Here is a 15,054-nt window from a genome sequence, read left to right as displayed (position 1 = left end):
ACAAGAACCATAACTCTGCCCTTCCTAATTTTTGAATTATTGCCCTTTGTTTATTTTTACTTTTTGACTTTTGTCTGGGACATAACTTTAAATCTATAAGAGTTATCAACATGAAACTTTGTAGGTAGATAGGTCTCATTGAGTAGGTGTGCAGTGCACAAGAACCGTAACTCTGCCTTGCTTAATTTTTGAATTATTGCCCTTTGTTTATTTTACACTTTGAACTTTGTCTGGGACATAACTCTAAAACTATAAGAGGTATCAACATGAAACTTTGTAGGTAGATAGGTCTCATTGAGTAGGTGTGCAGTGCACAAGAACCGTAACTCTGCCTTGCCTAATACTTGAATTATTGCCCTGTGTTTACTTGTACACTTTGAACTTTGTCAGGGACATAACTGTAAAATTATAAGAGTTATCAACATGAAACTTTACAGATAGATAGATCTCATTTAGTAGGTTTGCAGTGCACAAGAACCATAACTCTGTCTTGCCTAATTTTGGAGTTATTGCCTCTTGTTAATTTTGACACTTTGAACTTTGTCTGGGACATGACTCTAATATTATAAGATATCAACATGAAACTTTGTAGGTAGATAGATTTCATTGAGTAGGTGTGCAGTGCACAAGAACTGTAACTCTGCCATGCCTATTTTTTGAATTATTGCCCTTTGTTTATTTTTACTTTTTGACTTTCGTCGGGGACATAACTCTAAAACTATCAGAGATATCAACATGAAACCTTGTAGGTAGGTAGATCTCATTGGATAGAACTGCAATGCTAAAGAACCTAAAAACAGCCTTGTCTAATTTTGGAGTTATTGCCCTTTGTACATTTTTACACTTTGAATTTTACCCTTGACATAACTGAAACTATAAGAGATATCATCATGAAACTGGATAGATAGATAGATAGATAGATCTCATTGAATAGATGTGCAGTGCAAAAATAAACATAATTACTCTGCCTTGCCTAATTTTGGAGTTTTTGCCCTTTGTTCATTTTTATGCCCCCGCCATGTAATGGCCGGGGCATATAGTGTTACCCTGTTCCGTCCTTCCGTCATTCTGTCATTCCGTCATCATCAGTTTCCGTTCATTATCTTAGTAACGGTTGCACATATTCAACTCAAATTTGACATATGGGTATGTCATGAGAAAATACAGGTCAAGTTCGAATTTGGTCATGGTTCGATGATTTTTGACAGAGTTATGCCCCTTTTACTTTGAAAATAATATGAAATTTTCAGTTTCCGTTCATTATCTCCCTAACGGTACAACACATTCAACTCAAATTTGACATATAGATATGTCATGAGAAAATACAGGTCAAGTTCGAATTTGGTCATGGTTCGATGATTTTTGGCAGAGTTATGCCCCTTTTACTTTGAAAATAATATGAAATTTTCAGTTTCCGTTCATTATCTACCCAATGGTAAAACACATTCAACTCAAATTTGATATATGGATATGTCATGAGAAAATACAGGTCAAGTATGAATTTGGTCATGGTTCGATGATTTTTGGCAGAGTTATGCTCCTTTTACTTTGAAAATAATATGAAATTTTCAGTTTCCGTTCATTATCTCCCCAACGGTACAACACATTCAACTCAAATTTGACATATGGATATGTCATGAGAAAATACAGGTCAAGTTTGAATTTGGTCATGGTTCGATGATTTTTGGCAGAGTTATGCTCCTTTTACTTTGAAAATAATATGAAATTTTCAGTTTCTGTTTATTATCTCCCCAATGGTACAACTTATTAAACTCAAATTTGACATATGGATATGTTTTTAGAATGCCAAGGCCAAGTTCGAATTTGGTCATGGTTCAATGATTTTTGGCAGAGAAATGCCCCTTTCACTTTGAAAATAATATGAAATTTACAGTTTCTGTTCATTATCTACCCAACAGTGTTACATATTCAACTCAAATTTGACATATGGATATGTCAAAGGAATGGGCAGGTCAAGTTGGAATTTGGTCATGGTTCGATGATTTTTTGGCAGAGTTATGTCCCTTTCACTTTGAAAATAATATAGATACATCTTAGGAATAAGCAGTTTAAGTTTGAATTTGGTCGAGGTTCAATGATTTTGGACAAACTTATCTTTCTTGAATATTGGAAAAATTTTGAACAGTTTCAGCACTCATACTTTTGTGGAAATGTATGTAGCCATTATTTTGGCTACAAATATGAAATATGCTATTTTCAAAAGGTTAAGACTGAATAATTTCAGTGCCTTGAACATTGTATGAAAATGGTTTGTGTTAACATTGAAAAGTTTTAAGGACTTTGAACTTAAAATGAAAACAATAATTTGTGCAAACAAATTTGGAACTAAATATTATAACATCTGAAATTTTGGCTGCATGCGGGGGCATCCGTGGCATGATGACACATTTCTAGTTTTATACTTTCCTGTGTCCAAAACCTTCTCGTGGAGCATCACCCGTATCAACCGGTTCTTGCCTTTCTTGAATGTGTTTCTATGCTGTAATTGAAACAATTTTGATATCTTTACAGAATAGAGATGGAAGAAATGGAGCATGTCACAGCCTTGAAATATGTACTGCTAAAGTCAGAGGAGACAGTGTCAGGGGTTAAAGGTTATGTTGCCATAGGAACCAATTACTGTTTTGGAGAAGACATTCTTGCCAGAGGAAGAGTGAGTATTGTACTAGTCAGTTTTAACCTTGTCGCAAAAGACCACATTTTCCTTCACCCTAATTTGGTCTTTATTTACATATTTGAGGGTAATTAGCATGAAAAGACAAGAAACATAAGAAACGTTTTTTAATTAGTCTATATAATAAGTGGTTTAAAGTTTCAAGTTTACATGTACAGTAAAATATGAACTAGCGGTAAGTGTTTTTATCATGAGAAAACACTTGTTATTTAATTTAGTTGGTGTAAATTGAACGTTGTGATCATTGTTCGATTAATCATACATCAGATTGTAAAAATGATGTCTTTCAAACAAGCTAAATTATCATTTTTGTGTCGCCTTGAAAAAACTTTTGTCGGCGGTGTCGGCGTCGGTGTCGGCATCCCCAAAAGCTTGTCCGGAGCTCAGTCACTACAAGTCTGATTGACTTCAAACTTGGTATGCATGCTTCTTTCAATAACCCGAAGTGCAGTGCATAAGGACCGGTACTCTGCAGTTCTTAATTTTTGAGTAATTGCCCTTTGTTAATTTTCATACTTTAATTTTGTCTGGGCCATTTCTCCTTAAGTATAAAAGCTATGGACTTGAAACTTCATAGGATGATAGATCTCATTAAGAAGAAGTGCAGTGCACAAGAACCGATGATCTGCACTTCCTAATTTTTGAGTTATTGCCCTTTGTTAATTTTCATACTTTATTTTTGTCCGGGCCATTTCTCCTAATGTATAAAAGCCATGGACTTGAAACTAAATAGGATGATAGATCTCATTAAGAAGAAGTGCAGTGCACAAGAACCGGTACTCTGCATTTCTTATTTTTTGAGTTATTGCCCTTTGTTAACTTTCATACTTTAATTTTGTCCGGGCCATTTCTCCTTAAGTATAAAAGCTATGGACTTGAAACTTCATAGGATGAAAGATCTCATTAAGAAGAAGTGCAGTGCACAAGAACCGGTACTCTGCATTTCTTATTTTTTGAGTTATTGCCCTTTGTTAATTTTCATACTTTATTTTTGTCCGGGTCATTTCTCCTCAAGTATGAAAGCTATGGACATGAAACTTCATAGGATGATAGATCTCATTAAGAAAAAGTGCAGTATACAAGAACCAGTACTCTGCACTTCTTATTTGTGAGTTATTACCCTTTATTGATTTTCAAACTTTATTTTTGTCCAGGCTATTACTCATAAATTTTAAAAGATATGGACTTGAAACTTCATAGAATGATAGATCTTATTGATAAGAATTGCAGTGCACAGAAACTGCTGCTCTGCACTTATTATTTTTTGAGTTATTGCCCTTTGTTAGTTTTCATATTTCATTTTTGTCCTGGCCATTTCTCCTAAACTATATTGTTCACAAGGCGACACATCCGACTCGCAGAGTTCTAGTATTTTATTCTCTCTCTCTCTATACAGCAGCTACTTCAACTCCTTCCCTTCCATGGCTGCTGTACACAGATTTGACTGAACATTGTATTTGATTATTCTGTGCTCCCATTACTGGGGATATATAGATTTGCCCTTTTCCATCTGTCACACTGTCCTGCTGTCACTCATTCTGTTAGTAGACTAACAAAACATCTGAATGTAAAAACATCTTTGTCCTATCTACATATATATTTGTAGATTTTCATTTGATTTATTTCTGTTTTTCAGATAATCATATTTGATGTGATAGAAGTTGTCCCGGAACCAGGTCAACCTTTAACAAAACATAAAATTAAGGTACTTTACTACTTTAACTTGCTTGTATAAATGAATGCCTGGAACATTATCATATTGAAATATGAGTAATACAAGAAAAATTTTATTGTTAAAAAGTGAAAATTATCAGTTATTTTTATACAAATATATAAAGCTGCAAAACTTACATCAAAGCTGCTTTGGTGAAAACAACTGTCTTATGACAAATTGTCGTGCACTGGTTAAGGGCGCTGCTTTTTTCAAATCTTTATTGTCATTATTGTTCTTCAGTATTCTATATGTTTGACCATTAATTTAAGAATGTCTTTGATTATAAAAGTAAACTGAAAACAACTTAATTTACATATTATAACAATAAATGTTCATTTGCATGTCTCTGTATGAGTTATCTCCCCTATTTCAGGTAGTATAAGATGAGTTATCTCCCCTATTTCAGGTAGTATAAGATGAGTTATTTCCCCTATTTCTGACAGTATATGATGAGTTACGTCCCCTATTTCTAGTATATGTCCCCTATTTTAGGTAGTATGAGTTATTTCCCCTATTTCAGGTAGTATAAGATGAGTTATTTCCCCTATTTCAGGTAGTATAAGATGAGTTATTTCCCCTATTTCAGGTAGTATAAGATGAGTTATGTCCCCTATTTCAGGTAGTATAAGATGAGTTATTTCCCCTATTTCAGGTAGTATAAGATGAGTTATTTTCCATATTTCAGGTAGTATAAGATGAGTTATGTTCCCTATTTCAGACAGTGTATGATGAGTTAGGTCTTCTATTTCAGGTAGTATAAGATAAGTTATGTCCCCTATTTCAGGTAGTATAAAATGAATTATTTCCCCTATTTCAGGTAGTATAAGATGAGTTATTTCCCATATTTCAGATAGTTTAAGATGAGTTATGTTCCCTATTTCAGGTAGTATAAGATGAGTTATGTCCCCAATTTCAGGTTGTATTTGATGAGTTATGTCCCTTATTTCAGGCAGTATGAGTTTTGTCCTCTATTTCATGTAGTATAAGATAAGTTATGTCCCCTATTTCATTTAGTATAAGATGAGTTATATCCCCTATTTCAGGCAGTATGAGTTATGTCCCCTATTTCATGTAGTATAAGATGAGTTATGACCCCTATTTCATGTAGTATAAAATTAGTTATTTCCCCTATTTCAGGCAGTATGAGTTATGTCCCCTATTTCAGGTAGTATAAGATGAGTTATGTCCCCTATTTCAGGTAGTATAAGATGAGTTATTTCCCCTATTTCAGGTAGTATAAGATGAGTTATTTCCCCTATTTCAGGTAGTATAAAATGAGTTATTTCCCCTATTTCAGGTAGTGTATGATAAAGAACAGAAAGGTCCGGTGACATCATTGTCTTACTGTAATGGTTTTCTAGTCTCGGCTGTAGGACAAAAGGTATGTTAAACTGTTATGTTCTTGATAATACAAACCGAAGCCATAGTTTTGTTTTATACCTTGATAACATCATTTACAAATTCAGATTTTAAATGGAAAATTAGCTATTGGTAATAATTTGTTATAAAATCTTCTTGTTAACTTAAAGAGTAGTAAACACTGTGCTTATAAGCATGGCTACATGTTTGATAGTATTAGCATTGACTGTTTATTATAAAGCATTCATAGTGCAAATTGTTTTCTCATTGTATACAATCTGGGAATATTTACTGTGTAAATAATACATTTTATTACAGATATTTATGTGGACATTGAAGAATGATGATCTCATAGGTGTAGCTTTTATAGACACACATATCTACATACATTCATTGGTTACTTTAAAGAACCTGATATTTGCTGCTGATGTACAGAAAAGTGTAACATTATATAGATATCAGGAACAAGAGAGAGTCTTATCACAAGTGTGCAGGGTAATTATACAACTTTATTGTTTTAAAGTTATACAATATATAAGTGAAAAAGATCCATTGATGTTACCTCGTTTGACAAAAAATGATAATGTTGCATGTTTGGTTTGATTGATTATATTATTTATGTTTCAGTGACACAGTGATATACTGTATATGAAAACTTAACCATTGTGTCATGTAGCTAAAAGAGAAAAATTTAAAAAAAAGAGAAGAAAATTGAAGTACTAAAAGGATATTGAATGAATGTAGATTTAATACTGAATTTATTGAACAAGTTGTGTAAAATTATATTATGCAAGCCTCTAGAGTCATTTAATGTTTTAAATGTTTTTGAATGTTTTATGCAAGCCTCTAAAGTAGTAAGTCATTTAATGTTTTAAAATATAGAATTAAGTCTCCATATGCATATATTTCCTATAAACATGTGTATTGTATTCTATTTGTTTTCATATAACACAGGATGTGAAACCTTTGGAAGTATACAGTCTAGATTATTTTGTTGACAGTTCACAGTTATCTTTTATAGGTATGTATTTCATAGGTGCATCTTGGACATTTCTAGGCAGTCATTTAAAATTAATTTTCTGTCATACAGTTCTGGTTGGATTTATGGTATTTTCATGGACTAACAAATGAGCACCTTTGACAGCTTTCTCACTTGGGAAATGGAAAAAAGCCCTCCTGTCCAAATATGACGAGGCGTACAAAAGCCCTCCCGTGATAATAATGAGGCAGACAAAAGCCCTCCCGTGCATATGACAGGGGGGACATAATTTGTGATCGAATGTATGTTGTGTATAATGATGCTATAAACTGGATATGTTTTGTGTTTTCTACGGCTTGAGCAGAATTAGCGTAAATCAAATTTCACAAGATATTGATTAATTTAATAAAATTGAGTGAACATTTGTTTTGCTTAATTGAATTATTCCCCTTTTGTTTCTTCGATTTTGATTGTTAGTAAATTATTTGTTTGCTTATTGTAATTTAGAAGTACATGTAGTTGTTTTTGAGTATAAATAAAACACATTATTATATTTACAGTGACAGACAAATTGAAGAATATTTTGATATACCAGTACTTACCTGAAAGTAAGTAAATTGTTTTATTATATTACAGTAATGCAGTCCAGATGTAATGTTGCATGCATTGTTATTCAGATAAAGTTGATCATAATATACATGTTTTTGAAATATAGTTATGAATATTTATGCTTTAACATTCAGGAAACCTGTGTAATATTTTATATAACATTTAAGTTTTGTCATTCATGCATTTCTTTTACATTCCTGTTTTGGTAACTATTTTTATTCATGTGATCAGTGCAGACCAAGATCAGCCGGCACAATTCTGTGCTGTCTTGTCTGATCATGGTCTGCACTGTTCACTCTTCAGTCTGTACATATTTTGCAATTCTACTTGACAGTGATTAATGATTTTGTTGAGATTGAAAGATGAATAAGTCAGTTTAATATATTTAGCCAGGTAAAGGTTACCCATTATATGAATATAAATAAAACCATTATTGGGATAGCTAAAGGTAAAATCAACATTTACATCACACAGCTGTCTTCACTTAGGCTCATGTCTTTGACCTTGACCTTGACAAAAGGACCCACAAAAATTATTTCTTTGCACTTACAGGATATTTTAAGTACAATATAAGTTTAAAACAAAGTGTGCCTTCAGCATTTCTCTACCTAACTTTTCCTTGAAATTCTGTCATAGAATATATAATTCTTCAATTAAAGCAATAATCACTTGTTTGTTTATTGATTACCAAGTATAATTGTTTGTTTATTGATATGCTAGTATAATTGTTTGTTTATTATCCCCCGCCGATGGAATCGGGAGGGGGATATAGTTTTGGCGTTGTCCGTCCGTCCTTTCGTCCGTCCGTCCGTCCGTCCGTCCATCCGTCCGTCCGAATTTCGTTTCCAGAGTATTTCTCTGCAACTTATGGCTGGAATTCAACGAAACTTTATGGGAATGTTGATCAGCATGTGAAGTTATGCACCTGGGTATTTTCGTCTGGATATTTTTAGTATTTTTAGAGTTATTGCCCTTGACTTAGTAAAATTTTGTCCGAATTTCGTTTCCGGAGTAGTTCTCTGCAACTAATGGCTGGAATTCAACGAAACTTAATGGGAATGTTGATCAGCATGTGAAGTTGTGCACCTGGGTATTTTCGTCTGGATATTTTTAGTATTTTTAGAGTTATTGCCCTTGACTTAGTAAAATTTTGTAATTTTCAACTTGTGTCGCATGTAACTCAAAAAGTATTTGACCTAGAGTCATGAAACTTTACAGGAATGTTGATCAGTATGTGTAGTTGTGCACCTGGGTATTTTCGTCTTGATATTTTTAGTATTTTTTAGAGTTATTGCCCTTGACTTAGTAAAATTTTGTAATTTTCAACTTGTGTCGCATGTAACTCAAAAAGTATTTGACCTAGTGTCATGAAACTTTACAGGAATGTTGATCAGTATGTGTAGTTGTGCACCTGGGTATTTTCGTCCGGATATTTATAGTATTTTTAGAGTTATTGCCCTTGACTCAGTAAAATTTTGTCCGAATTTCGTTTCCGGAGTAGTTCTCTGCAACTAATGGCTGGAATTCAACGAAACTTTATGGGAATGTTGATCAGCATGTGAAGTTGTGCACCTGGGTATGTTCGTCTGGATATTTTTAGTATTTTTAGAGTTTTTGCCCTTTACTTAGTAAAATTTTGTAATTTTCAACTTGTGTCGCATGTAACTCAAAAAGTATTTGACCTAGAGTCATGAAACTTTACAGGAATGTTGATCAGTATGTGTAGTTGTGCACCTGGGTATTTTCGTCTGGATATTTTTAGTATTTTTAGAGTTATTGCCCTTGACTTAGTAAAATTTTGTAATTTTCAATCACAATCATCAGTCACAGGGCCAGAAAAGGAGTTTCAAAAATGCAAAATTAAAAAATCTTGTCTGACAGTACAAGGCCTAGAGCTTTGATATTTGGTATATGATATAACATATAGGTCCTCTACCAAAATTGTTCAAATTTTAGCCCTGGGGTCAAAATTGGCCCCACTCCAGGGGGTCATAGATTTTCCTTCTTATTGTTTGAAGGTACAAGGCTTCAAGTTCAAAGAATATTACAGTTTATGCCATGATTAATATATAAATAAAGCCTTATGTCTTCAGTTGTTGTGTTAATAATTACCAGTGCTCGGCGGGGGATATAAATTCAACGAATTTGCTTGTTGATATACAAGTACAATGTTTACAGTTCGAGAAAGTCATGGAGGAACAAGATTGTTAAGGAGAGCAGATTTTAATGCAGGATCTCATATAAACACAATGTTTCGTGTGCGATGTAAACTCTCTGATCCATCTACAGAAAAAAAACTTACAGGACCACTAGAGAGACGCCATGTTACTTACTTTGGTAATGATTTTATAATGTAAATATGTCATGTATGTATGGGATAGAAATAAGATAGATCTTTTTTTTCAAGTTTCTTAACATTAAGTTACCAGAAGGAACTTTAGAATGTTTTTATAAGTGTTATTTTATTTTAAAAAAATGTTTTGTAATTGGTTCGCCACCAATATTTTTAGATCTTTTATTATTCTTTTATATAACATCCTATTATAAGGGAATGATTAAAATGGTTGACTGAGTGCTACTGTTTTATGTAAAGAATTTAAGATGATATGAAAATGCTATTTACATTGTCTACCAATATAGGTTTGCTTTATAAAGATAAGACAACATTTGATATTGTTTGAGTTTGTCACATGACACAATACCAGCAAATATAGACTCTAACTGTTAATCATGTAAAAATACATATTGTGTTTCAGCATCACTAGATGGTAGTTTAGGTTACTTGTTACCGGTCTCAGAGAAGGTGTATAGAAGATTACTCATGTTACAGAATGCCCTTAATATGCAGCTACCTCACACTGCCGGGCTCAATCCTAGATCTTACAGGTATTTATTGATATAATGTAATCAGATTTCTTCTTCTATATATTACCATAAGAGTGTTTAACACAAGGTGTAGCTATGTAGCTGTTCTAAGATAGAATAATATTGATGCTACTAACATTATTCAAGATAGTAGTGAAAGATAAACTGAATTGATTATATATTACAAACTTTCTACTAGAGTGTAATGTTATATATTTGTGCAATATAATATATACATTTCAAACATTGTACTTGAACATTGTTTGGAATACATGTAGATTTACTTATTGTTGTTTCTCAAAAATGCTTTGGTGGTATGTTTAAGTATAAGAAACATCCTACAATGTTAATTTTTCAGAGCTGTACAAAATAACTCAGCAGATCTTGCAAATGCCCACAAAAATGTTCTTGATGGTGAACTTCTTTGGAAATTTCTACATTTAAGTGTACTGGAAAAATCTGAAATGGCAAAACGAATAGGAACTAGTGTTGATCAGGTCAGTGTATGTTAGCAACCACCAAATACCAAATACATGTAATTAAAAAGAACCCCATCAATCTTTAAACTCTGAAATTAATCATTTCAGTTTGTATGTAGAAAAAGAGCATTTTTAAGAGCCAGAATACTGTCTTGAAAACTCATGTCATGCAAATTTAGGGTACCTTGATAAATATTCAAGTGTGTGTTGTATACAGATCTACACATGTTGCAGTGAGAATAAATACACCACAGTTTGTACTGCTGTTTTAATAAAGTCAGATACCTTTTGTCTCAATTGACATAGAGACTTAAATCAGTTACATTTTAGTAAGACAAAAAAAGACTTAACAAAATTAGACTCTTTTGTACGAAATTTTAGTAATTAAAAGAAATAGTAGGAAATATATTTTTATAATAATATATGACTAATCTAACAGTACCTTTACCTTACAGTTGGTTGAAGATTTGATGGAGGTTGACAGATCTACAGCTCATTTCTGATCAAAATGTTTATATTGACAATGACATGATGTAGAATCATGTATACAAGGCTGTAAATAACTGACTGTATAATGTACCTACCACAGTGTTCAATGTGTATTTCATACAAAGGGAGTGGAAGTTGTTTTAAGATTGTGGGACTGACTTACTTCCCATTGCAGCGTCTTAATGAAGACATTATGTTGTTGTTTTTGGAAAAGGGTGTGGTGATGGGGTGGGGGGGGAATGCATTTATACCCTTTGTTTAAACATTTCATAGAACTGCATTTTTGATTTATACATATTAGACAGACGTGATTTTTTGGAGGGAAAGCGTATATGCTGATAATGTCTCTTAGTGTTTCTTTGTGTTTTAATAATACGATTAAAGAGGATCAAACCAGATTGCTTATTAATTTGAAAAAGTTTTTTTTCTTTGTAAAAAATATCAGTCAGAAAAGGATTTGAAAAACACATCAATATTAATATATCCCATGCTGAAACAATGTACATTCAGTCAGATGTTTTCTTAGCTTGATACATATATTAATGACATAAGATACACATGTGATTGGCTAAGAGGATGTTAATTGTAATGTGTGGTGGCATAAATTTCAGTATGAAAGTATGAATTTGCCAGTCCACTTTATGCCATACAAAATGGAGTTGTTGGACATGATTTAAAGTTATTTTATTAAGACTTGTGTGAAGTAGAATTTATATAATGTCTTTGATATTTAAAATGTCAGTCTTGTTCTTAGAAATGCTTGTCAACATTGCACAAACTTATAGCATAAAAAATTGTGAAAATGTAAACCCCTGTGTAATGAGCTTGTATTATATTCATCTTTTATTTGTCTCACTATAAAACTACAAATGTATTAACTTCATGCTTTTTTTTGTTAAGGATATATGTCTGTATTTTTGTACAGAAATAAAGTTTTAAAACTTATTCCACAATTTATTTTTTATACATACTATCAGAGACTTCAATGACTGTAACAATATGATATGATGTACAAACTTGATGGTACAGGCAGGTGTTTATACTGGAGGTAAGAAAGATGTTTATACTGTGTGGTACAGGTAGATGTTTATACTGAATGGTACAGACAGATGTTTAAATTGGGTGGTACAAACATGTATGTACTGGGTGGTTCAGGTAGGTATTCATACTTGGTGGGATAACAGATGCTCCTTCCAGTTGAATCAAACATTATGTTTATTTTGGGTGGTACAAACAGATGTCCATACTGGATAGTGCAGGCAGATGTTTATACTGGTCGGTACAGGCAGATGATTAAACTGGTTGGTACAAACAGATGTCAATACTGGTCGAAAGAGGCAGATGTTTATACTGGTTGGTACAGGCAGATACTGGGTGGTACAGGCAGATGTTTATACTAAATGGTACAGGCAGATATTTATACTGGGTTGTACAGACAGATGTTTATACTGGGTTGTACAGACAGATGTTTATACTGGATGGTACAGACAGATGTTTATACTGGATGGTACAGGCAGATGTTTATACTGAATGGTACAGGCAGATGTTTATACTGGGTGGTACAGACAGATGTTTATACTGGGTGGTACAGACAGATGTTTATACTGGGTGGTACAGACAGATGTTTATACTGGGTGGTACAGACAGATGTTTATACTGAGTGGTACAGGCAGATGTTTATACTGGATGGTACATACAGATGTTCATACTGAGTGGTACATACAGATGTTTATACAGGGTGGTATATACAGATGTTTGTACAGGTTGGTTCAGGCAGATGTTTATACTGGATGGTACAGACAGATGTTTATACAGGTTGGTACAGACAGATGTTTATACAGGGTGGTACAGACAGATGTTTATACAGGTTGGTACAGGCAGATGTTTATACTGGATGGTACAGGCAGATGTTTATACTTGGTGGTACAGACAGATGTTTATACTGGATGGTACAGACAGATGTTTATACTGAATGGTACAGACAGATGTTTATACTGTATGGTACAGACAGATGTTTATACTGGATGGTACAGGCAGATGTTTATACTGGATGGTACAGACAAATGTTTATACTGGATGGTACAGACAGATGTTTTTTATGGATGGTACAGATAGATGTTTATACAGGATGGTACAGACAGATGTTTATACAGGGTGGTACAGACAGATGTTTATACTGGATGGTACAGATAGATGTTTATACTGAATGGTACAGACAGATAATTATACTGGATGGTACAGACAGATGTTCAGACTGGGTGGTAAAGGCCGATGTTCATACTGGGTGGTACAGACAGATGTTTATACTGGTTGGTACAGACAGATGTTCCTACTGGGCGGTAAGACAGATCCTCATACTAGTTTGTACAAATAAATGTTTATTTTTGGTAGTACAAACAGATGCTCATACTGGATGGTTAGGCAGACGCTTATGTTGGGTGGTAAAACATATTCATACTGGGTGGTAAGACATGTTCATACTGGGTGGTAAAACATATTCATACTGGGTGGTAAGACATGCTCATATTGGGTGGTAAGACATGTTCATACTGGGTGGTAAGACATGTTCATACTGGGTGGTAAGACATGTTCATACTGGGTGGTAAGACATGTTCATACTGGGTGGTAAGACATGTTCATACTGGGTGGTAAGACATATTCATACTGGGTGGTAAGACATGCTCATACAGGGTGGTAAGACATGCTCATATTGGGTGGTAAGACATGTTCATATTGGGTGGTAAGACATGCTCATACTGGGTGGTAAGACAGATGCTCATACTAGTTGGTAACAGTCTGTCAATTTTTCCTTTCACACTGAATGCTTCAAGTGTCAGTGATATACATGTATATATATTTCTTTTTATATATTTTTTTATTGAATTTCATGTCGAACTGTTGATATTAGGTATGTACCAGTATATGTAAAGCTCAGCTTAAGTTGGATCTATGTTATCTTTTCAAAATTAAGCTTATTTTATTGTACCATAGATCAGTTATTTTATCATATTCTAGTATATATAATTTTCATAGACTTACAAAAGAATCTAAAAGTTCCAGTAGATTATATGCCAGACTCCTTTATTTTTCACTGACACATTTGCATTTTACAAATTTTTCAACAATTCTATTGATCTAGGTTTGTGACAATATATGGAATATAGCACCATGTGGTTAATGTTGCTGCCTTCAAATCACTTGCCCCTCACCCCAATGTTGCTGATTTAAAGTTACTTGGCCCTCACCCCAATGTTGCTGATTTAAAATTACTTGCCCCTCATCCCGGTTGGTTTATATCTTTTCAGGGACTTAAGCTTCTTTCATTACACCCCCAAAAAGAAGTGGGGGGGTATAGGTTCTACTCAGGTGCCTGAAAGGTTTTCCTCCACCAGTAAAGCTGGAAAGATGTCATATGACCTTTACCATGTTGATATGACTTAAAACCTAACAAAAGAAAATTAATTGTTTGAAGAGGTAATCACTATGAAGTCATTTTCACAAATAAGCCCAGTACCGTATAAGTACTATTTTCTGCGGGAACTTTATTTCTGCTATTTCTGCGGTTCATATCGACACCGCAGATTTAAAAACCGCAGTATGTATATGTCGGAATATGTCAACCACCGGTATTGTATAATTACATTACCATGTACCGTTTTTAGCTCGACTATTCGAAGAATATGAGAGCTATTGTAGTCGCCCCGGCGTCGGCGTCGGCGTCAGCGTCCGCGTCGGCGTCTGCGTTGGTTAAAGTTTTTTGTAAAGTCAAATATCTCAATTATTACTTGAGATATTCAATTGAAACTTACAATACTTATTTATAGTAACAAGGTACATCAGATTGACAAGTAAGATAACTCTGCCT

At 33.6% G+C, this 15,054-nt stretch overlaps 1 protein-coding gene across 1 annotated transcript in view; it reads left to right on the top strand.

Moving 5' to 3' along the window:
- LOC132742543 (cleavage and polyadenylation specificity factor subunit 1-like) overlaps positions 1–12,134 on the top strand; it is a 32,962-nt gene extending 20,828 nt beyond the window's left edge. Inside the window, exons 11-20 of the mRNA XM_060730977.1 lie at positions 2,533–2,674; positions 4,332–4,400; positions 5,707–5,790; positions 6,087–6,263; positions 6,723–6,789; positions 7,308–7,355; positions 9,535–9,693; positions 10,113–10,242; positions 10,580–10,718; positions 11,156–12,134. Coding sequence (XP_060586960.1) covers positions 2,533–2,674; positions 4,332–4,400; positions 5,707–5,790; positions 6,087–6,263; positions 6,723–6,789; positions 7,308–7,355; positions 9,535–9,693; positions 10,113–10,242; positions 10,580–10,718; positions 11,156–11,203 — 1,063 coding nt within the window. The 3' untranslated portion in view covers positions 11,204–12,134. The remainder of the gene's footprint in view (positions 1–2,532; positions 2,675–4,331; positions 4,401–5,706; positions 5,791–6,086; positions 6,264–6,722; positions 6,790–7,307; positions 7,356–9,534; positions 9,694–10,112; positions 10,243–10,579; positions 10,719–11,155) is intronic.
- The last annotated feature ends 2,920 nt before the right edge of the window (positions 12,135–15,054 follow it).

Source organism: Ruditapes philippinarum, unplaced genomic scaffold (genome assembly GCF_026571515.1).
Source record: "Ruditapes philippinarum isolate M1 unplaced genomic scaffold, ASM2657151v2 ctg7228_1_1_1_1, whole genome shotgun sequence".
NCBI lineage: Eukaryota > Metazoa > Mollusca > Bivalvia > Venerida > Veneridae > Ruditapes > Ruditapes philippinarum.
Note: the sequence above shows the minus strand (reverse complement) of the source record. Positions and strands in the feature narration are given on the sequence as shown.